The following is a 25,025-nucleotide window of genomic DNA, read 5'->3' on the forward strand; positions in this document are numbered from 1 at the left end:
TTGAACAAACACTGTTTTCGTTTTTCAACTGTCTCGTTTCGTTTTTCTTCTGTCAGGTAGACAGATGTTTGGAGCTGGTTTTTCGTCTACCTCGAATGATTCGATAATGAATATTCGATAGGAACGTCGACTTTTCGAGTATTTTCTTATTGAAAAAGTAATAAATATATTTCTATCATCCTTTCATTATCTTGAACACTGTTTTCGATTTTTAGATGGGGATCAATTATCTCTCAGGGAGAGATCACAAAGGAAAAGTATTGATCAAATATTTTTTGAAAAGAATTTCTTGGAAATCTTCTTTAAAAATTTTATCAAAAACAGAGATCATTTATTTGATCTAATTCGAATAAATAAATTTGTTTCTCCTCTGAAGAACTAAAATAAATTTTATCGTATTAACAATGAAGAATAATATCATTGCAAGTTCGTTCAATTATCTTATAATTGAATTAAATTCCTGTCGAAAACAAATGTTTAGATATGCTTTGAACTGTAAAATGAACTTGTCCAAAGATAAATATAAATTAAAGTAAAGTTTATAATTTATCATTCGCAAAGGGTATGCATACACACGCGCATACATCATAATGAAATTGCAGTTTTCTTTTGCAAAGAATCTTGCTCTTTGTTTAAATAGAATTTCTGTTCCACATGATATACCTAATAAAATATGAAATTTTTACGTATAAAATATGAAATAGTTGTGCAAGCATTATGAGTAAATACATAAATCGAAACAAAGACTTTGTTATTTTGAATACATTATTTAAAAAAAAAATTAATAAAAATAGATCTTCGTTGTAAAGTTAAAAAATGAATTTCTATTAACTTCCAGACCATTATCTTTTTAATATCCATTTCTTTGATGACAATATTTTCAAAAGAATTTGGCATCAAAGAAATGGTGTTAATACAGGATGCACTCGATCGAAAAATAATTTGGCACGAGTGCTTTGATTTGGCTTGGAAAAAAAAGTTATTAATTATCGACGTGCAATCGACAGAATATATTTCATACACATAGAAGGGATATTTATCATGCAAAACTTGACATGCCACGAAACCAGATGGTATCTGTTCCACGAAACACGCCTGTCTTATTTAAGGTGCTTCGTTTCGTATGAGCAAACGTGCATGAACAACCTCGTATACGTCTGCAGACATTCTTTATTTGGAATATGTTGTGACGACAAATTAAGAAGTGTCTGTACAATGAAACGTGCATAGTGTAAAATTAATCTTCTTATGGTAGAGTTTTTTTTTTAATTTGATACTTCGTGAGGGAAAAAGGCGCATATTTAATGCATTTATTTGTAAATTATCCGTAACAGGAAGAGTAATATGTAACAAAGTGTTAATATAATATTTCCATAACATATTTGGGTAATCGATTTTAGAAGTGAAAACAAATAAAAAAGTTGATAAATAAAAATATTGGCTCGAGGCTTGTTATAGAATTATCTGTTCTATCTCTGTCACACCTTACTGTCTCTATCTCGTTTTACCTAATGCTTATTTGAAACTTCGATTGCTTATAATTCAATGAATGATACGACAAACGACACCGTGTTTGCTTTGACTTCTATTTCACAAACGATATTATGTTTTAGTCGGAAGACAAATTCAAATTGATTAAACATTTACAAAACATTAAAAAATTATTATTTACTTAAAATTATTTTAAAGAAACAAAATGTCGAAAGAAAAAAAATGTTAAATCGCTCGTGACGAGGCAAGTAACTCGATTTCCACTTCTAATATGAAATAATCTGTGGTTCAAATGTGATGACGAGCTAATAGTTATGAAGAACTATGAACTTTCGAGTTGGTTTCACGTTTATATCGCTGGAAATACGAAGGTTAGAACGAGTTGAATCACTTGTCAGGTGAAACGTTCGAAATGTTTCGAAATTTCTATCGATTCGACTTTCCTAGTTCGAGAAATCCGCTCTCGATTGTTAAAAATATTGGTAATATTTATACGAAAAATAAATACAACAAATTGGAAGAAAAATAGCATCGAATCACTCCTAAATAATAAAACCCAGAAGAGAAATAAATATATCATTATAACGAAGAAGAAAATTGAAAATTTGCGATCTTTGGACATTTCNTGGCAATATTTATACGAAAAATAAATACAATAAATTGGAAGAAAAATGGCATCACTCCTAAATAATAAAACCCAGAAGAGAAATAAATATATCATTATAACGAAGAAGAAAATTGAAAATTTGCGATCTTTGGACATTTCATCCAAAAATTTTAAGTATTTCTTTATGATTGCAAAAGATTTAATAAATTGGCAATATTGATACGAAAAATAAATACAACAAATTGGAACAAAAATGGCATCGAATCATTCCTAAATAATAAAACCCAGAAAAGAAATAAATGTATCATTATAACGAAGAAGAAAATTGAAAATTTGCGATCTTTGGACATTTCATCCAAAAATTTTAAGTATTTCTTTATGATCGCAAAAGATTTAATACCTAAATAGGAATAAAATAAATAAAAAAGGGAATGACATTTGCAATTCTTTTCTACGAAACCAAATTACTTTTTTAATTATCACGTCATCAATCTTGGATTCATGCAGTCGAATTAAACATATTTTCCCTTCCTCCTCGCAATTTTTTCCTATTAAAAATCCGTAATACCCTTTCGACGAGAGTAAATAATTCCCTTTCGATCTTTCTCTCTCTCTCTCTCTCTCTCTTTCAAACGCAGAGAAGAAAGATCGAGCTTTCCTTTGGATCCCACCACCTCGAACGTTTTAATGAGCCAAAACGTCAACCCGACGACGGAAAGAGAAAAATCTTCATCGAGGGAGGAGGGGGATGGGGAACGCTCTTTGGGCTGTTTGTTCGATGGAAAATGAACTCGTCAGGGAGGGATCAAAGGAGGCGTTCGAATGCCTCGATAATTTTCTCGCGAGGATCGAGGAATATCGAGCGTATCATCAATCGACGACTTTGCTCTTTTTTTTTTCTTCTTTTTTTTTCTTTAGAACGACCTTTGACATACGAAACGTGAGAGAAACGAGACAGGTTTTTTTGTTGAAGATGAATGTGCGTGGTAACGTGTGGCAGATTAATTACCGAAAAAAATAATTCTTTTGTATTTATTTTGTAATTAATGGATTCAATGGAATAATAATAATTTTTCTCAGTAAGGGATAGAAGTAATATTGGAAAAAAATGTTTATATATTTATTCTGAACGTATTTTCTCGTAAATTCATTTTCATAACAAATTATATTTTAATTTTATATTCGAATATAATGAAATATAATAAAATATGAAATATGAATTATATTCGTATGAGGTAACAAGAATACGATAAAGTTAAATAAAATTCTAAATAAGATAAAATACGTCATAATAAAATAAATACCTGCGTCGTTCGAATAAAATGAAAATTATTTATTCACACTTCACTTCCTTAACGATACGAAAAATGATGCTCGAGGAAAAAAAAAAAAAATTATTTCTCCACGTTTCAATTGTCGACCGACAGGTAAATTATAAATAATTGCGAGCAGGAATCGTAAATAATTGTTTGGAAGTTTCGTCGATTCGACGCGGTTTCGTTATAATTCTTTCCACGTTCGTGAATCGCGCGTTAATGGAATTCGTTTCTTCGTTTCACTTTCTCTAAACGACAGGAGAAAACCATGTTTGACCAACGAGGCTAGCCTAGTATTTTTATTAATATTAAAAGATTCAAGACGATGCAAAAAGAGAGGGGGAGGGGGAAAAAAGGAAGGAAAGATAAACAGGAAAAATGCTCTTTTGCCATTTTTATCCGGAAATTTCAAATCGAGTGATTCGATTTTAAATTCTTGTGAACGAATTCAGCTTTGCTCGACGATCATCGAAATCGAACTAAGCGGGTCAAGGTGGTGCCAGAACAGCTAGAGTGAAAAACGATAATAGAAGCTCGAAAAAATAGAAGCTCTTAATTCCCCTTTTTTGTTTGATTCTTTTTTTCTATTTCTTTTTTTTTTTTTTTTTAACGATGAATGTTGTTGAATCGAAAAAAATTATCAAAAGAGGCAATCCTTTTACCAAATATTAATTCGCCTACAGAAAGTGAAGAAAAAATTATGATAAAAGCTTAAATTACTTCTATGTTATTCAGAATTAATCGTGAAATTATAAGTACGCGAATAGAGAATCGTTTAGATTTAACGTGTGAAAAAAAATTAATTATTAAAAATAACAATAAAATTAAATGTGATTAATTTGATAAATATCTCAATTATAAATTAATCGATCTGTTTAAATATAAAATATAAAGAGATATATAAAAAAAAAAGTCGGTAGAACTCTGATGAATCACCGGATTAATTAGTCATTACCGAATGCGCAAATGGAAAACAATGCGCTGATAGTCGTTATTGTGATCGACTTAACGAGGTGTATAAAAGAGAAAGGAAACAAAAGTTGTAAAAACACTTGTTCGGTAACAAGTTGTTGTCGTAAAAATTTGTGATGAACAGCGAAATTTGTATATGTACAAATATTCGAAACAAAAGAAATTTGCTTTAATTATCCGTTAAAATTTTAATAACCGATCGACAAATCTAAATACGATTACTCTAATAATACTCTCGATTAATCTAAATACGAATTTTCTTTAGAATCAATTCTTTCCTTTCTCTATCCTCGTAGATAGATAGATTTGAAAAGCAAAATTCCAAATACACGTATAAAAAAAAAAAAAAGAAGAAGAAAGAAAGGAGTTAAAAGTACATAATATTCATCCAACATCGAACCAATTCAACTCGTGCCGGGGTTAATCGATGCAAAATGATCGTTCGTGCAGATTATTACAAAAGATGACAGTGGGATGATACCGCGACACGACGAATCACGATACAGAGATAGGTCTTTTCGATAAAGACCAGTTTTGCTCGATAAGTGTCGATCGACATCGCGCCTGTACGCGCTCATACAACTCCCTGACAACCCCAAGGGACGCGAGAGGGTGAGAGTGGATCGATAACGCGGCGAAGATGGTGTCTGGAAAGAGGGATCAACGAATTGTGCGGTTATTAGCGCGACGTACAACCCTTCGTGGATTCTGTTTTCAAGAGTTTTTTTTTTTTTTTTCATCCTGCCACAAACGAATTATTTTTCCGTTTCAATTTGCCGAAGAAACGAAAAGATTTATCATTTTTCAACGATAATTTACGAAGATTTACCACGAATAATACCGAGGATTCTCGAATTTTTTTCAAACATAAGAAAATTTTTAATTGAAATTTTGTTGAAAAATGATCCTATGCGTTGTACGTAGATTATTGTTAGGGATTAAGGAGGATTGAAAGGTGGAAAAGTTTTTTTCCTTAGAGTTGAAGAAATAATTTTTGGAATTATTACAAATAATTTTACGATTTTTAAAGAATATTAATATATAAGAAACAACGTTAATGAAATGCAAAATAGAATTTTTAATGTATTTTAAACGCGATTTCATTAAAATAACCTAAGGGCATCGATATTATTTCTGAAATTAATAAAACGATCCCTAAGGCGCAACCCTTCCTGGAAATTTATTTCATAAAGATTTCCAGGAATAACGATTCTCGAAGCTCGGTGTCAGTCGGTATTTATATTTTTGGAACGGAAGTTACCAAGGAATATATTTTCCCTCTATCTTGAGTTCAAGTGATGCGTTATTTTTTAACCCCACTCGAGGGTGATCCTTGTTGTTGGGCAGATGCAACCAAATTAAAAGAGGAACGGGCCACAAGTGCATGCACTTCTTCTTAAGAGATTCTAAATTGTTCAAGATATTCGTGTTATTAATTTTGAAAACCCGTATCCGGTCCTTATTTCTCGATTTAAAATTATTAAATATTATAATATGTGGAATAAATATAAATGAAAAATAGATATGGGACGAAAAAGAGGTTTATAATATTAAATTTTGCAAAAATAAATACGATGAATAAATATAAAAATATGCAATAAACTCTTGCATATTTTTATTAATAATATATGCAAAGGATATAAAATGTATGAAACATGCATAATAAATATTTACACGTTTAAGAATTTTTTTTAAAAAATAAAATAATTTTTCCTCCAGAAAAGAAATATTATTTTATTTTTCGAAATTTAGTCGTAACATTTATCTTCATTTCGCTTGCTCGATAAAATTACTCGCAATTATTATGCTCAAATATAAATTTACAAGGCTAAAGAATTAATCATTAATTCTAATTTTATTATTTTTGTAGGAATTTAAATTTTTACGAGGCAATGGAATTTTCTTACGTCATTTGTTCTGCAACGTTATTGAAGATTCCTTATTGTTCTTTCCAATTCTTACAACAACCGAATATAATTAATATATAATAATGATAATGGATTTCTTATCGAGAAATGAATTTTGCATGCATTATTCTCACTTTCTACAATGGATTGGAATTTTTTTTAGATATTTTTTTATAGATAATTTTTTTAGATAATTTTTTTATAGATATAAAATTGTTTCTTTTTATAGAGACAATGATTTCAATTAAATCGTTACATTGTATAACAAAAGTGGGAATAATGATTGAAATGAAATTTTTTTTATATATTTTTAATAAATTTATCGATTTCTGAAAGATTTATCCGCCTGTCATGTCACATTTTACACGAAATAGACAAAGTTGTTGATTCTCTGAAGTCAACGAGATACGAGCAATCTCCGATAACGCTTATCAACCACATAAAATTCCATCATTTCTTCTCGAGAGCCTATCTTCGCGATAAACTAAATAGATAAATTGTTGCAAGAAGCGTACAGCCCTAAAATGCAAAAATTTTTAACACAAATTCGTAATTCAACAATTCGCATGCGTTAAAATTATCACTAACATCTCACAATCGATTAAAGAGTTATAAATACACTTCACAATTGCAAGGTGTATTTATAACTCGTATTCCTTTGTATTATATCAAAAAGTAAGTCTTTATTAACGTAGAAATACTATTGATTGATGAATAACTTTTGAAAACTTTTGAAAATATTTTCGTATATAAAATAATGAAAATGAAATTTTGGAATGTTGGACGGCAAAGATTTGATCCTGTGCAATGTACAAGTTGTTTCAGTAACCTATGTACACACATAAATCATAAGAAGCAGCATGAAAAATCGGTATTTGCTATAAGCTGACAGTAGGTACGTAAATCTGCCAGTCGTGGATATGACATGATGAATAACTCAAAAACGTCATAACCGTATGTCATACGTGAATATCATAAATCGATTGATTTTGACCTCCGTCACTCCAATCCTACATGGCCACTTTACAGACTGTTGCAGTATACTCTACAGATTATAGTTTGGAATCATTAACATGCCCGATAAAATTTAGAAATTAAAAAACAACGATCAGAATATTGAACACAGAAATTTTTTTTTGTGTATTAATTTATTAAAATAATTGAAATTCGTTGTATTAATTTTGAATCGATGATAAAATTTGATACATTTGAAAATTGATTCCATATTTATAGCTCTATAGTGTATGCTGTATACTTTTTGAAAAGCTTCATTCGAATCTTAGAAAAATTTAAAGGCAATCTAAAGAAAATTTTTATTATGAAAAACATAGAGAGAGGAAATTCAATGTTAAGAACTCCTAGGAAATATCAAGGATGTAAAGAATTGATTAATGAAAATCGGTCCAAACCGAGTGTGGAAAAGATTATTTTCAGCTGAAAAGTCAATCGATTATCGTTAGTAAAATTAGCGAACTAAGCTTCTTAGAAAACACTCGATACTTTATCGTAAATCGTGCTCAAGTGCTTTTTAAACACTTCTGTGTTCATTGTTACGTGAAAAAAGATCCCTAATTATTTAAAAAATTCAAGAAAAATTTGAAAAAAAAATGATCTTCATTGTTTTCTCGCAATTCTAGTATCTGATTTATTCTATATAAAATATTATAAAATGTACAAACCTATTTTTTAAGAATAATAATAAATACTACTGTCCATGATGTAAGAAATTAATTATATATTCATAATTTCTGATTTTTGAATATATATTTTACGAAAAATGTTATGAAAAAAGATTTTTGTATCGAAATTAGAATATATTAAAATTGTATCAAAAGAAAGAAGTAGGTTAAAAACTTTGTTTCTTAAAATTCTTTCATCATACCTCTTTCTTTCTTTCAAATCTTATTCCAAAACTTTCTATCCCGTCTTTAAAACTCGATTTCATTCTCACGTGTATATACCTGAACTCCTTTATATTTGAAACCACGTTCCAATTGCATGCAAAAATTTCTAAAGTAATATCTTAACAGAATGAAAGAGTTAATCTTTGTCTCTCTCTTTAAAAAATCCTCCGCTTTTCCTTTTTAAATAAATTAATGAACGCAGTCCAGATTATATTTCATTACATACACCATCTTCAACGATATAAAGAAGTCTTTAATTAAAGTAACAACCCCTCTAAATTTACGCAATGTCAACCATGCATTGCACGCTTTCCAATAAGGGATGAAAAAAAGATGATTAAAATATGATGATGGAAGAAATATAGCGAATTTTAAAATTAAAGCATCAATAAATCGATTTATGAAATGAGATTCGCGATTTTATAAATTTATTTTATGCCTTCGAATAAACTGTGTTATGACTAAGTTATAATTAGATGGAAGAAATACAAGGAAGCTAATTAGGGATGTAATTTATGTTTTTTTTGTTTAAATTTATGTAATTTATGTTTGTACGTTGAAAAATCTTAAAATACTTCTTCCTCTGTATTTTTTTAACCACTACATAATTAAATAAATAAATAAACTATATATTTCATAATCTGTGACAGGAACATCCTAAATCAAATAATGAAGTGCATGTTGATTTATACGATAATGATGTACGAATCACATATATCTCCATTCTAAAAAATCACAGGAAAATTTTTGTTATTTGAAAGAGGAAAACAAGGAAATCCAATAAATGGAAATACCAAGTGTGATTTATGACACTCGACATTTCCCTTTAATTGAGATACTGAACATAAGTTATCATTGATGAAAAAATACAAACAAAGTTCAAAATTAAAACAACAGGGGAAACAGATTTATGTGGTAACAGTGAAGGCAACATAATTCCAATAGAAATTCCACTAAATTGCTTGGTGAAAGAAACATAACAAGGTTCGAAAACTAAAGCACTAAATATCAATAACGATGTCAGTGCATAAGCTGCAAGCAATAATACACCCTGAGTCACATGCAACATTTCACGTTTTCCAATAGGGGTTGAAACTATAGCTAAACTACAATTCGCCGAGAAGAAATATAGCGAGGATCGAAATTAAAGCATCAACGATGCCAATTTATGTAGTAACACCCTGGATTGCATGCTGGACAACCTACGCTTTCCAATAGGGGGTTTGCATCTAGCTAAGGTGATGGAAGAAATATAGCAAGAGTATTTAATTCAAAGCATGAATTAAAGATACCTATTTATACAATAACATCGGATTTATACAATACCGCATGCGATATTTCGTGTTAATAGGAAGCGAATTAATTCTTACTTTTGACATGATATTACATAACTACCAAAATTATAACAATATATATGTATATAATGTATATTGACAATAAATATAATTCAATATAAAATAAGAGTATTCGTTTTATTCTAACCTAACCTATATATATCTATCTAATATATATCTAATATATAATAATATATCTAATATATATATCTAAAAGCTATCACACGAAATTAACAATAATCGGTTCCAAAAACTTTTGACATCCACGTAGGCGGACACGGTAGCTTTGAACTCGCGGAAATCTTCCTTTGGATCCTTGGCCCAGATATTTCCTGCACGTGATCGAACGCCTGGTCAGCTTTTGCACGTAATCGACCGACCCCCTCCTCCCTCCTCCCTGTTATAGAATAAGGAAACGATGACAACACTGAACCGAAAGGATCGAGATGGAAAATCGCGCCGCAACGCGGACATTCCTCCGTCGAAAACGATTCGATACTATTCAATTCGATTCCATTTGACCCGATTCAACCCTGGTGAACCGGTGATACAAGACACTCGAATGGGGCATATTGAATGTCGTCTCTGAAACGATCGACAGTATCGCGTTCCGATACCCCATTTGACACATGGCATTCTTTTTTTTCCTCTCTTTTCAGAGATTGGAAATAAAGTGGAAGATTGATATACAGTGGAACTGGGATTACTGAAATTTACAGGGGAGTGGGTGGACACTTTTTATTTGAAGTGGAAATAAACACCTGAAACAAATAATAATTGTTATTTGAATATTTCAGATATTCTTTTTGTCTTTTTATATTTTTTTTTTGTTTTTTTTTTAATTATAGAGAATGAGAAATTACCTTCATTATTTGGAATATTTTAAAAATATTAAAAGTTTATCACATATATATATATATATGTTGTAAAAAGAATAACGTACAATTGAAAATATTTTTCAAAGAAATGATTATCTACTATATTTCAACACTTTATCGGAAGTAAAGAAAAAGCAATGATTAGGAAAGAGAAAACAAACTGAGATAAAATGAACAGGAATTTACGCATGAATATTTATGAGGCAACGGGTTAACGCAGACACTTCATTAAAAATTCCCAACTTTAACCTTGGCTCTAGTTAAATCTTAAGAAATTAGCAATGAGTGGCCGCGATCAGAGAATATCGATCGACGTCTCTCACTTGAACGGTTTATTTTTATTTCCTTAATTATCCGATGACGGTGAGTAATTATCGGAGAAAGTGCACTTCGCTTTGAATAGTGGTGCCTGTTGATAATCCGCGGTATTAGAGGCCAGCCTCGATATTCTAGTGCATCATCGATCTAGGAGATTTCTCCCGCAATATTTCTAGTTTCATTTCAATGAATGAACGAAACAAATTTGAGATCCATCTCATGGATTGATTCCAGATTGACTTTGCACTCGGCTATAGCTAGAGCAGTAATAATTAACATATTACATCATTTAAAACGATAATAATCGACTGAAGTTAAAAATCAAGCAATGAAATAATGTATATAAAATTATATCTTATTATAAAATATAAAAATGATTTCATTACCGCACACAATAGAATTTTTATCACAATTAAAAATCGATTGATATCGATATATCGGTTTGAAGAGAATATCCTAATCGATTCAATTCAAAATAATATTTGTAAATTTATTAATATAACAAAACATGAAATATCCGACAATTATGTTAACTTTTTCTACATTTATAAAAATTCATCATAGAAAATTTTCAAAAATTTTCAAAAGCTTCGTATATGTATAATACAGTGTCGCCATCGCAGTTAACCTAGCGAATTCGCGGATAAAAATCACTAGTAATGGTAGTAGCATTAATGGCGTTTCCACAATTAATGCGCGCGTTAACGATACACCGATTATGATGCATTATGTCAAAATGCAAAATAACAAACGCATGCTCACCTGCTTCACAACAAGTGACTCGAGAAGGCAAATTTCGAAGAACAAATCGTGATAGAAAATAAAAGTAAAAAATTACTTGTCAGCTATTCGTTGAAAGAAAAAGAAATTCACAATAAATAAATTTATAATTCAATCGCGGCTCCATTTTGATTTTCTACTATTAAACGCAATAACGAAATTCTTTTATGATTCTTTTTTTTTTCTTTTAACAATTAAAGAGCAAGGTGATTCGTAAACGTCATCATCACGTTATCACTCTACCTAAACTTATTATGTATTACATTCGAGATCGACTATCGATTCAATATGTTTACGAAAACATATGCTATTATTATAGATTAATATATTAATTACCACGTAATCTCTAAATTTGATACTTTGTATACAAAAATTATTTAAATATCGTATTACTTATTATATGCAAATATAAAATATAATATTTATTGCAATTTATAAATATATAAAAAATTGATTTGTATTTGTATATATTTGTAATGATATTTATTTGTACAATATTTTGCAACAAAGTAATAAATTTAGAGATAATATAGTATCTAAATTAAAGATGAATAATTATACATATGAAATGAAATATATACTATATATGCTATATCGATAAATCGAAAAATTAATAAAAAAATAAAGAATCGCAAACGAGTTTCAATTTGTTATCAAGCTCAGATAATATAGAAGTCAATCGAGATAGCCGTGAAGTCAAAACGAAACACGAAAAGGACGAATCGCGTATCTAATCGATCGAAATTCGATGTCCGAAGGTCATCGCAAGTAACGTCACTTCAAGCATTTTAGTCACATGTTTGCTCTTTGTCACGCGGTTTTACCGTACGACAACTAACAACAACCATGAGTTCCGTTTTCTTTGCAAAACGAACAAAAACGGAAGAGAAACATGTAAAATGAACGGATTTGAATTCGGGAATTTTAACGAAATTCGCTCGTGAAGAATATTTGTCGTCAAAGAATTCGCGAGATAGGATAAGTAGCACAACGATGTCTGAAATAAGAATCCGTGACTTTACGGATTTTATTTTGGACAAAGGAATAACAAAGATTCAACTAGTAAACACTACAGAAGTAGAACTTGTAAGCTACAAACTCTCTTTTTTATCTCATGCATGCTTCCTTTCGAATAGATAGAACCGATACAAATTTGAGATAAGAGAACATGAGAAGATAACGAAACTCATATCAAATGGCAGGTGAAAACACCATCATCCAGTGGACCATAGAAAAAACGTCACTGTCAAAATGTACTCCGATCGTAAAACGTTATCGAAAGTTGATTTTAGAATCGCCAACCGATAATACTATATTCCAATACGCACCAATAACGGCAAACAATGGAATAATAATGGAAGAAAAGATCATAAAATAATGATATTTATTTTAAAAATACATACCTCTACGATTGAACGGCCGAACCCGAACGGCAACCTTTATTTTATCCGTAGCCATGATTTCACACCGGTAACGCGCACTGTATATCCCGATCACAAGGAACAACTCAATGCTTTTGAATACACAAATATAATATTCACACGATCTTCATAGCGCTACATTATTCTCAACCCATTCCGCGAACTTTTCATCTTTTCAAACGACACTACGTCTCACCGAGCCCATGACACACTTCGCCATATTGCTTGAAGCTTGTCGTGCGCCAGACGACAATCGTCCTATCGAGTGAACGTACTTCTAAGAACTGCCGCTAGGAACGCTCGAGAGCTTCGAGTCCTGTGACGTCACGTGTCCTGCCGTCTACCATCTAGTGGTCAAATATGAAACTAAAAGTTTCAATCGCAAGTTATCAATCGATAAAAAGATTTTGAATACAAATCCCCGCGCTATTCAAAATATGCAAATATATTTTCTTCTTCTGAAAAAGTTTCGCATATTTTATTTATTGAAAAAAATTACTATATATGATAGAATAAATATAAAAACTACTTATGTTTTAACAAATTATAAAATTTTAAAAAATTATTCTAAATAAAAATAAAAATATTACATTGATTAATAATATTGTTTGATTATTTCGTATCCTATTATATAATATGAAAATATAATATATAATAAAATATAATATATAAAATATAATATATAATATATTAAAATATAATATATAATATATATAATATATAATATTATATATTATAATTTAATTTATATATATAAATTTAGCAATTTAATAATAATATATAAATTTTTACATAAATAGTTGAAAGATACTTTGAATATATTTATAGATAAATTAGAACTATACATTTCTTTTCTTTCTCTTCAAGTAGTTGAATATTAATTGCTGTATTAAATTTATGTCGTAAACAGCAAATTCTTTTTTTTTTCTTTTTAATCTTCACTCGATATTTTAAATTATCAAAAATTGGTAACAAAATACATGAGATAACTGACATCTTATGAAATTTTGCATCATATATTCTGAAATACCGACTTTGAAAAGATTAGAGTGTTTTTTACGCCTTCTGCAATTTTTTATGACTAATATAAAAATTACATTCAAATCATTTGAAAACGATATACAGTAGTGCCTCCTAAAAAAGACACTAATTTGAGACTAGCTATTGCCAATTATAGAGAAAGTACAAATTTGGACTAAAAAATTTAAATTTTTTATAAATCTAATGATTCTGTTTCGATAAAAAAATAAAAATTTATATAGAATAAAAGATTACCTTTTCATGTGAAAGATGATTCCATTATTTTCTTGATGAATTGACTCTAATAATATCGAATTCTAAAATAATATCAAAAACATATAATTAAAAAATAAAATATAAAATTAAAAAGTAAATAAAACAATATTAATTCGTCCATTTAAATTATAATCAATGAATAAACATTGACTTTATTTTCGCAAATAACTATTAAAATTCAATTTAATTAAATCTATCATGTTTTAAAAACTATGAAAAATATGTATTGTAATATAGTATAATAAATGCTAATTCAAATAACTATATTGCGCACAATTATTTATGAATGTTGAAATTTTTCTTACCTTATAACACAAAATTAAACTGTAACAAAAAAAATAAAAAATTTTAAAATAAAATATATTTACAAAAATGTTTATATTAAAATAAAACAAGAAAAATATTAAAATTTCATCTTAAAAGTTCGTAATAGAAACTACATGTTATTTATAATCAAATAAATCATTAAAAAAAATAATTTAATCCAGATAAAATCAATTATATTCTATCTATTATTAATTAATATTAATACACATTTTTTATTCATTTTATCAATATATATTTTTATCATAATATTATTCTATTAATAAGTTATAAGTTATAAATTAATAAGTTATTATTAATATAATAATATTATGAATGATAAAAAATATGTATTACATGTGCATAAACATAAACCTCTAATTTCTTGAAAAAAATTATGTCCCAAAGAATGTTTTTAGAATAGATACACGTATTCATGTATATACATAATAGAAAAAGACAGATATATAAATAACATAAAATTACTATGCAGATAGATCTATTTATAAACAAAACATACATCATTTCAATAATTTAATTTTACGAAATAAAATTAATTATAATAAACTCATTACTTTTGTTTTTAATATGATTAAAAAAATAAAATCTATACATACTTTTGATAAAAGAAATAAAATCTTACCAAATTTGCAGGAAAGTCATTGACAAATCATCGTACATTTTATATATGCTCTAAACTATTATTTCTCCGATATCGATCTAAAAATAACGATAATTTGTATAAATAAAAATCATAAATCATAAAATTCAAAATAATATAATAAATTCAACTTAAATCCTAACTTAAAAATTTATAATACAATTTATCGATAACAATCAAAAATTATCAAAATAAAACGATACTAAAGTTTACGAAACTATTTAATTTTGATATATTTAATAAATAATTAATAAATAATTAATAAATAATTAAATGATATAATTAAATAATTTCTAATTGTTTATAAATTATAAAAGAATACGTATTAATAAAAATTTTACGCAATTACTTACCTCTGCCGGCGTAATATGTCCTATCAACACGATTTTCGGCGGTAGAATGACATGTCGCTGCGCAGCTTCGCCTTATTGTTATTCTATTGGCCGGAATGTTATGGTTTCTTATTCGCTTATAATCGCGCGCAAAATTAAATTAGTGTATAACATTTTAACTATAAATTAAAGATAATAACATATTATTAAAAATATAATAAGAATAAATTTTTTTAAATTTTACACTTACATTTTTTTACTGTTATATTTTTTTATTTATTATAATATTTTATAGTATATATTATATATAATATTTATACATTTTTTCTATTCTAAAATATAATTTAACATTATTATTTTATATTTATTTAGTATAATTTTTTTCATTTTCTTCGAATTTATATTTTTATGATAAAATATAAATTATAAAATATTAATGATATAAGATTAGAAAATTATAAAATTAATACTTTACTTTAATTTATAGTTTATTTATAATTTCACATTTATTTAAAATTTAAATTCTAATTATCATTAATATAAAAATTTCTAGATAGTAATTTTCAAAAAGCGTTTTTTGGCAAAAATTAATTTTTCTCAAATTAAATTTTTTATTATAAAATATTGAAATATAAAAAGATACAATACATTTTACTTTTCTTGTGATAAAATTAATATATTAAATAATAAATTCCATATTGAATTTTCGATATCTCGAATTATATATCGAAAACATTTCGACATTATCAGCTATATCGATAAAATTCTCGATAGCCTTTTTACATACTATACACTTCTTATTAATAATTTTGGCGGTATGTGTTAAATCGATTTATTTTTAGATAACTATTAATTTTTTCTAAACTATAAAAATATAAATGTGTTTTATTTTATAAGTCTCATCAATTTAAAATATCATCAATGATTATTAAACTTGCTAAAGTAATAAGTTGTTCTTCAGAACACTCATCCTATCCTGTTTCTAATCTTTTGCAACATCGTTCAAATTCTTCATGGCGTTGTGCCAAACCTGGAGAAATGCTTGCTACTGTTATATTTCAAATGGCAGAACCATCTTGTATTACTGGTTTAGACATTGGCAATTATCGTAGTTGTGTAGTAGTTGTTACTGCTTCTACTTCATCGGAGCCTGACAATTGGATTCCTATTGTAAATCATCAATTTTTAACACATGATGAAGCTGTCAATGGCCAATTTAAAGATCAAGTACAGATATTTGCAAAAAAAGATCTTAATCCAGACACATTAAAAATAAAGTTTGATCGTGTAAAAGTAACTTGCATGCAATCTGCAAATTTAAAAGAATTATTTGGATTATCTTTTATTGTATTGAAAACAGAAGTTGTAGTTGATTTAGGGTTAGATATTTTTGGAAGATTTAAATTGAAAAATCCAGAAGAAGATACTGACAAATTAATAGATAATTTAAAAGAAAAATATATGAAAATGATAAACAATAAAAAACCAGATTATAAAAGTGAATTACTTGCAAAGATTAAAGAAACTAGTATGAATAATTTTTCTATACGACAAGAAGAGAATAGAGAACCAATGAAAAGACCACTATTGGAAAAATTAGAAGCTGGAAAAAAAGAAGAAGTATTTGGAACTAAAAAAAAAGAATCTAATAGTTCAATTTCAATAAATGATTCTAAACAAAAAAATAAAAAAATTGAAAATGATAAACCAGTAATAAGAACTCCATTTGGTGATATTGTATCTTCACCTTCATTTAAAATAAATAAAAAAGATACAAAAAAGAACGAAAACCAAAAATATAGTAATATAAATAGTAAAAAACGTTCTTTAAGTCCTGAAGAAGGTTCATCAAAAGAAAATATAAATAAAAAAAAACAAGATTGTCCTCAATGTCAAGATGAATCTGAAAATAAAATATGCAATAATTGTGGATTATTATCAAAACCTAAACTAACAACCAGGTCAGAAAAAGTTGCAAAAAAGCAAGATAATCAAAGACCAAAAAAATTATTTTCAAAGCTTTTTGAAGATGTATCATTTTCACTTAGTGGTTATGTTAATCCACAGAGAGATGAAATTAGGAAAAAGGCTCTTCAAATGGGAGCAAAATATGTTGCTGATCCCAATACAACTAATAAAAAATGCTCTCATTTAATTTGTGCCTTTAAAAATACACCAAAGCATCAACAATTAAAGAACTATTCTAAAATTGTTACACACAATTTTATTGAAGATTGTTTTAATGAAAAGAAAAGGTATAATAAATTATAATTCTAATCTATAGTACAATAAAACAAATAAAAATATTATATAATTTTTTAAATTTTGTTTTAGATTTCCTTGGAGGCGTTATGCTTTGGATATCAAAGATAAATCTGAACCTGAAAGTGAAGAAGAAATTTTAGGTAGTTCATCTCCACCTAGAATAATTAATGCATTTGATCAAGATACTGATTCAGATTCTAATTATTAAGATGAATATTTTCTAATATAATATGTTTATATTATCTTCTAAAGCAGAATCTAATATGTACATAATAAAAATATTAAATAAATTAATTTTTGTAAAAAATTTACTTATTATTAATAACACATAAAATTTCTATAATATTGATAATAATAAATCTTATTACATAAAAATTTGTAATATATTCTTTCACATTTTATAATAAATATTTATATAAAATTCTATGTTTTAACAAAAATCTACGTATCTTAGATACCATAACAAAAATTTGAATTTAGAAATGTGAAATTTAAAAAATTCAATTGTTTGGCGGTAATGCAACAAAATTACACAATGATTTAATTACATAAAATTTTAACTAATAAATTTAAAAAATTAAAAATGAGATTCATATTTATTTTTAGCAATTATAATATATAATATGTAAATTACCAAAAAAATATTTTACTATCCGGAAAGCAAATCGTCAATTGCATTGAAACACCAATGGCGTAAATACAAATCGAGAAACTTCAAAACTTGTTTGTCACTAAGTGTTAAAATGGTTGATACAAATAATATATTTGGTTTTGAACTTTTCCAAGAAATATACAATAAACAAATTACAAAAAAGGAGGATTTATTAATTCTGTTCATTCATTGGTATCTTATAAAACAGGGATTTAGATGCATTGGAATCGGCGATTCTGTAAGTTACTAAAGAACTCTTGTTTTTACAAACTATTGCGCAATTATAGAATTTTTTATAATAATTTTTCAGCATAATCTATTTGTATAAATAAGAAATTAAATTATAAGAAGTTACTAAAATTTTATAATACATAACCTATATTAATTATATGTCAATTATGATAAATAATTTAATTAATTAAATAATAATTTTATTGTAATTACATATTGTCATGATTTAAATTCACAAAAATTATAACATAAAATATATAAATATATATTAATTTTCTTATAATAATTTTTGGTTGTAGAAAGTATTTGAACCATCAGAAAAAGGATCACAATTACTTCCAGAAGGATGGAACATGCAACCAAGTTATACATTACGTTACATAAATAATGGAAAATTATTCATATTCCATGGTATAAAATCTGATGAAGATCTACTTGTAAATTTATTGGTAATTTAAATAATAATCTTTTAAATGAAGAGTGACAAAATAATATTTATGAATATTCTATTTTACAGAAAATTCATGATCAAAAAGTATCTAGCATTCAGTTTCCAATTAATCAAACTATAAATGATCTCCATGGAACATTGGAAGTTGTAATACCTTCATATCAAAATATTATAAATATAATTCAAACAGATATTATAGATACATTAATTCCTAGTAATACAACAGAAAATTCTACTCAAACAATATATAATACACCTGAAGATGATTCATTAAGGGGTGATCCATTAAGGGTATTGCCACAATCTTCATTTGCATCATCACAATGGTAATACTCGCATCGATTCATAAAAAAATTGATCTTATCATAAAAAGTTTAATTAAAAATCTCTGTTTTAATTATAATTAAATAAAAGGCCTGACAGGGAGACAAAAAAAAGAGAATCGATGCGATTTCAATTGTATTAAATTTGAAAATAATATGTGAAACATCTTTACAGAATTTTCATAATGATGATATAAATCTGGATGACTTTGTATCAATTTTTGAATTATGAATCTTAACCATTTAATTTCAAGCATGAAAAAATAATCTCTTTTTTCGAAAAAGTCAGAATTAAGTCTTATATTTCACTACTATTGATCCCGCAAACGTAATTGGTATAAATATTTTTATTATCTCCATGACATGCCTAAAATAATTACATTTTCTTTTTTCAATATAATATTTTCTTATATAGCAAATAATATCTTTATATATTTCTTAAAAAAATATTTAATTAAAATTTTTATTTAAAATTTTAAAGGCGTCCTGCAGTTGATCCTACAAATGTAGGAGCCGCAGATTTAAATCCATTAGGACGCGGCGGTGGTATGATTTTTGATCCATTTTCACCGCAACGTAATCGTATAGATCCATATAGACCAGCTTTAGGAGTTCCTGGCAGATTACCATCGTAAGTTAATAAAATAATGATAATATTTTATTTTAATTTGCATATAAAAAATATTAAAAAATTATCTTATTACAGTGGCGCGGTTCCGCCGTTTGCAAGATTCGATCCTTTTGGTCCACCAGATCTTGATCCACCAAGACCACGACGTGATCCAGATAATGATCATTTACCTCCTCCAGGATACAATGATATGTTTATGTAAAATGAACAAAATGTAACGAAAAATATATCGCTAAGATTTATTATTATACACTTTATTTTTATCTTATTCGAAATATATGATTATATAAAAAAAAAATTAAATTTAATGAAGCAATATTAAATAAACGATTTTACTTCTATGTAAAAAAAAGATTTTTGAAAAATATTTTAACGATGCGTAACAACGACACTCATTCATTTTATTCTATTATTATGTTTTATTTTTATATATATCTTAATAAATGATATATAATAAAAATATATAAACTGTTATCTTGTTTTTTTATTAAAAATATTTTAAACTTTTTTGATTCCTTTGTTATTATAATTTATATAAATGCAATAAAATAAATACGGATAAAGAAAACATATAGAGAAAAATATATCAAAAATTATGATATCAGCGCCATCTCTAATGTGCCTTAGACAAAAAAAAAGCATAGACAAGGAGAATAAATAAGGAGAAAAAGATAGATAAAGTGAGAATTCATTTTTAGCGCCATCTCTTGAGTACTAAAGAATTTTAAATTTGTATAACTTTCAAGAGATGACGCCAGCAGTCATTTCTTATTCTATTTCTATTCTTTTCTTATTATTTTCTCTCTTTGTTATATTAGTTTCATTTGCGCCACTCCAGAGATGGCGCTGATTTTCTAATTTTTATCCTATCTCTATCCTTTTCTTTATTTGTTCTCTTTGTCTATATTAGTTTCTTTCTGAATATAACTGCCTAATTTTTTCCCTATCTCTACCACAAACAAAATATTTCATGGGATGTTAATTGAACACACATTCATCATTTCTCTTCCAAAACTACAATGTGCCTTAATCTTTAATATAAAAAATATAGATATTACATTTTTAGTTTTACAATGTATCTCTACAATGTCAACCTCGTAAAACAATATATCCTGATATATAATCCTCGATAACAACGAATTTAAACAAATAAAAGTCTAGCCCAATAATAAATGAAGTAGGACAAAATTTTGAAACAATTTATCAAAAAATGATTTATTTATAAAATTATTGAAATTTAATTTTAATTTCGACCATTATTAACATTGCAATTTTAATTTGAATCGAATCAATAACGTTGAAAATAATACTAAAATGAATTTAAGAAAATCCTAATGTTTCTACGAGGCATGGGACAAAAGTATATATCGAATGTTAAGTCTATTTTATATCTCGTCTATAGTTTAATGCTTTTGTTTTTCGTTGATTGACATTGATTAATTGAGATAACGATATAATTAAAACAACTTCATTAAGATAAAGATAAGACATAATGGCATAAAATCTTAGCTTATTACGAAACTCTCTCAGAATACAATATATTCATGTAAAATGAATACATAAAATATATCGATTTAGATCATAATTATTACATATTATTATTATTATTATTATTATTATAAATATTTCTAATTTTGCAAAAAAGAGAAAAAATGGAAAAGAATAATTATTTTAAATAAACAATTCCATTTGTTTGCAAAAGAAAGATCGCAAAGAGATATTTTATTTTGGCAACGCATCAGACATATATGTAAGTGATACATCACAAAATATTTCTTCACAAAACGACTTCCATTCTTTTTTATTTCATTACTGATGTTTTACAATATAACAAAATTCTTCATTTAATTTAATCAATTAATACAGCAGTAGGTAGGAAATTACATTAACAAATCAAATATATAATAATAGTAATTCTTGTTTAAATTGCGCTAACTCGTTAAATTTATTTTTTGCATAATCGATTCGAAAGGAGTGACTGTTCTTACTTCATTACGTCGGTTCAAAATAGAGGATTTCTTTGCTACCTAAGTTGTTCCTGTTCTTGTTATTCACATGAATTGAAACATTTTCTTTTTAACATAAAATAGAATCATCGTATGAAACGATTTTCTCAATCGCTATTTTTTTTTTCAAAAAAATAAAATAAAATTTGATAGCTTCGATTCAATTCTTCGAGAATAAAAGTTTTTTTTTCTTCTTCTAATATTCTGTGACTACGCGAAATAGTAAATATTCAGATCAAAATATGTCTCTAAATATAATTTTAAATAATCTACGAATGCCCATTGATTATTCGATTTAAAAATGTGGGCTCTAACCTTGAAAAGATTTTTAAACGTCATTTTCACAGGTAGCACGTTTTCAATAAGCCCAATCATTAATCCCTTCTAATTTTCGATTTTTTTTTCGCAAAAAATGTATCACAGATAAAATATGTTCACTCATATACGTAATTACTTCACTACAATGAAGTATAACCGCTTGAAGAAGTGAATCGACGTGCAAAATTAATTTCCACATGATAAAAATTCGTTGGTAACTTTTACAATCAATTGCTAGGTATACCTAATTAAAGTATCAATATCTTACTTTAAAAAAAAATCATATTCAAAAAGAAGAAATAAAGAACATTTCACCGATTATGATAATTGTTACAATAATCTACGGAGAAAAAAAATTGAATAATTAGAAGATTATTGAATTTCGGATCTAAGGCTCGATAATTTTTCTTTTTTTTTACGAATATCCCTCGTCCCATCCTCTGGTAAAAAATATTGCAGTTTTTTTAACATTACAAAAAAGGAGCTGTACCAGGTTCAAATTTCATTTCGAGTCTGCGATTATGGTGAATGTACAACAGTTATAGATGATATTTAAAAATTATGCACAAAAAGGACGAATATTTTATCATTGGCGTATCATGCAATGAATTCATCATTAGTCAATAATCTCGTAGAAAAACGTCATTCAGGATTCTTATACACTAATCATCAAAAATGAAAAAAAAAAAAAAAAAAAAAAAAAAAAAAAAAAAAAAAAAAAAAAAAAAAAAAATACAAACATCGACTATGATAATTCGTCACATCACTCTTGTATACAACCATTGCTATAAGCACAAGAAACGATTATAAACACAATTCTATGTATTATAATACAAAAACGTACATTCACATTAAATCGTCAGACTTATGAAATGATCTAAGTATTACATTCATTAGTTTAGGAGCGAATTTTTTTTCTATCTTTTGAACACAGTTTAGTGTGGCGTACAGCATCACCGACAATTTTACCAAAATTGCGAATACGATTACAATATATGCTTCACACAAAATGCGTATGCAGCTTTTTAAAATTTATCGAATAAAAGTGGATGTTTTAAAAAATTTTGGTGAAATTGCCGTTAAGCTACGATAAAAGTGATATATAACTCTGGAGTGATTTTCTTTCTTCACTTTGTTTCGCAATATTCGTTATTTCAAGTTAACGCAGATTCCAAGTCCAGTAAGAGTTAAGAACACTCATCAATTCGGCATGCCACTGGAAATGCAACACAATTTTTTTTTTATTTAAGAGTTATATTTTAAAAATTAATGTTTACAAATTTTAAATACCTGTACACTTTTATTAAATCGTTTTATTTTATACAAATTTCGGTTTTTTTTTTTACAAGTGTGGTAAGTATATGAAAATATATGTCACAAGTTCAACGTTGATTTCTAACAATGTATTAAATTTGATTTGATAGTATAAAATAGAAAACAGTGTTATACACTGATTCAATGTCTATTACATCTATTTTTATAAATTGAATTAAATTAACAGATTGTATAAATTTATTTTTTTGACAGAGATAACATGTACTAACCACACTTTGTTAAAGATTCATGTTTTTAATACATACTATTCCAACAATTGCAAAAAAATTTATTAAGTATATATTTAAATTCTGTTTTTTTTTTTTTTTTGCTTGTGTTATATGCAAAACATCTGCAAAAAATATGTATTCAATCTCAATTTAAAAGTAAATATATTGAATTACTTAAAACTGTAGTTGATAGGATATTCATTTATTCTGGGAAACGTGAGATTTTTTTTATTGCACTAATTCTCTAAATAGCTAAATTTGATGATGGCTGAATACAATTGCAATACCAAAGGAACCATTTTCACTAAAAATCATATTATTCCAAAGATGCTTGCTCCAACCATCCTTAAAATATGTCGCATAAATAACGTATTAACTATGTTCAAAAATTAATTATCAACATTATATGTCTTATTTTATTGGACCAAGTAAATGCAGCCTTCTAGAATACTTGTACGCAATAATCTTAAATGAGATACTAAGTATTATTATAAAACGTATAAGTTGATCCAATTTTTTATTTATTATACAAATGATCAGATCCATTAAAATTTTATTACTATATATATCACGTTTAGAAGGCTTTCTCTGTTCTATAACATGTAATATTAATTTAGTATCAAAAATAAATACAAAAATTTCATAAAAGAAAAGTGCAAACAATTATATGCAATTTATTTTTATTTTAAATTGTTTCATTTATGCTGGAAAATCAAATAATGCAAAATATCATTAAAATTATTTTATAAATGGTTCGGTTGCATTTCCATTGATAGGCCAGATTCAGAACAGAGTCAATACAGTATGTCTCTTGTTATCAGGCGCGAAAACCTATACAATTAGGTATACCAATCAGTATGAATTAGTAACTTTTTAAAGAAATCGTTTGATCTATTGGACGCAGCAGGAGTTTTTTTGTCCATTTTTGAGCTTCAACCGAGACTTGGGACGATATTTCTCAAGATAGGCCAGCTGCTTTGAATTGATGGCTCCTCGTCTTTTGCTAGATAAATGAATATCATTTTTATAATTATAACAAAATAAATAATATATGAAAACTAAGAAAATTCAAATATATATACTC

At 26.9% G+C, this 25,025-nt stretch overlaps 4 protein-coding genes across 16 annotated transcripts in view; 2 read left to right on the top strand and 2 right to left on the bottom strand.

The window, feature by feature from the left end:
• Positions 1–15,552, bottom strand: part of LOC122710888 (kinesin-like protein KIF13B) — a 128,126-nt gene extending 112,574 nt beyond the window's left edge. For 5 of the 8 annotated variants that reach the window (XM_043929103.1, XM_043929101.1, XM_043929102.1 and 2 more), the window contains exons 1-5: positions 15,542–15,552; positions 15,171–15,247; positions 14,530–14,548; positions 14,204–14,265; positions 12,911–13,294 (exon numbers count right to left, since the gene is read on the bottom strand). In XM_043929103.1, the coding sequence (XP_043785038.1) occupies positions 12,911–12,965 (55 nt within the window). In that variant the 5' untranslated portion in view covers positions 12,966–13,294; positions 14,204–14,265; positions 14,530–14,548; positions 15,171–15,247; positions 15,542–15,552. Of the gene's footprint in view, positions 1–12,910; positions 13,295–14,203; positions 14,266–14,529; positions 14,549–15,170; positions 15,250–15,541 lie in introns of those variants that run through there. The other 3 variants (XM_043929105.1, XM_043929106.1, XM_043929107.1) reach the window with 3 other exon arrangements.
• A 784-nt stretch (positions 15,553–16,336) lies between these two features.
• Positions 16,337–18,079, top strand: LOC122710899 (DNA repair protein XRCC1). The gene is made up of 2 exons (XM_043929127.1): positions 16,337–17,775; positions 17,855–18,079. Exons 1-2 carry the CDS (start codon positions 16,442–16,444, stop codon positions 17,991–17,993), a joined length of 1,473 nt encoding a protein of 490 aa, XP_043785062.1. The 5' UTR covers positions 16,337–16,441; the 3' UTR covers positions 17,994–18,079.
• A 391-nt stretch (positions 18,080–18,470) lies between these two features.
• Positions 18,471–20,302, top strand: LOC122710900 (proteasome inhibitor PI31 subunit). 2 transcript variants are annotated; one of them, XM_043929128.1, is made up of 5 exons: positions 18,471–18,675; positions 18,968–19,117; positions 19,186–19,445; positions 19,924–20,073; positions 20,149–20,302. In XM_043929128.1, the coding sequence occupies exons 1-5, from the start codon at positions 18,529–18,531 to the stop codon at positions 20,273–20,275; spliced, it is 834 nt and encodes a 277-aa protein (XP_043785063.1). In that variant the 5' UTR covers positions 18,471–18,528; the 3' UTR covers positions 20,276–20,302. The 2 variants fall into 2 exon arrangements, with proteins under 2 accessions (XP_043785063.1, XP_043785064.1); XM_043929129.1 differs by having other exon boundaries at positions 18,968–19,105.
• A 1,541-nt stretch (positions 20,303–21,843) lies between these two features.
• LOC122710902 (protein tyrosine phosphatase type IVA 1) overlaps positions 21,844–25,025 on the bottom strand; it is a 68,122-nt gene continuing 64,940 nt past the window's right edge. For all 5 annotated transcript variants that reach the window (XM_043929131.1, XM_043929134.1, XM_043929132.1 and 2 more), the window contains exon 6: positions 21,844–24,944. In XM_043929131.1, the coding sequence (XP_043785066.1) occupies positions 24,833–24,944 (112 nt within the window). In that variant the 3' untranslated portion in view covers positions 21,844–24,832. The remainder of the gene's footprint in view (positions 24,945–25,025) is intronic.

The sequence above is a fragment of the Apis laboriosa genome, unplaced genomic scaffold, assembly GCF_014066325.1.
Source record: "Apis laboriosa isolate Shangri-la unplaced genomic scaffold, ASM1406632v1 scaffold15_cov152, whole genome shotgun sequence".
NCBI classification, from domain to species: Eukaryota; Metazoa; Arthropoda; class Insecta; order Hymenoptera; family Apidae; genus Apis; species Apis laboriosa.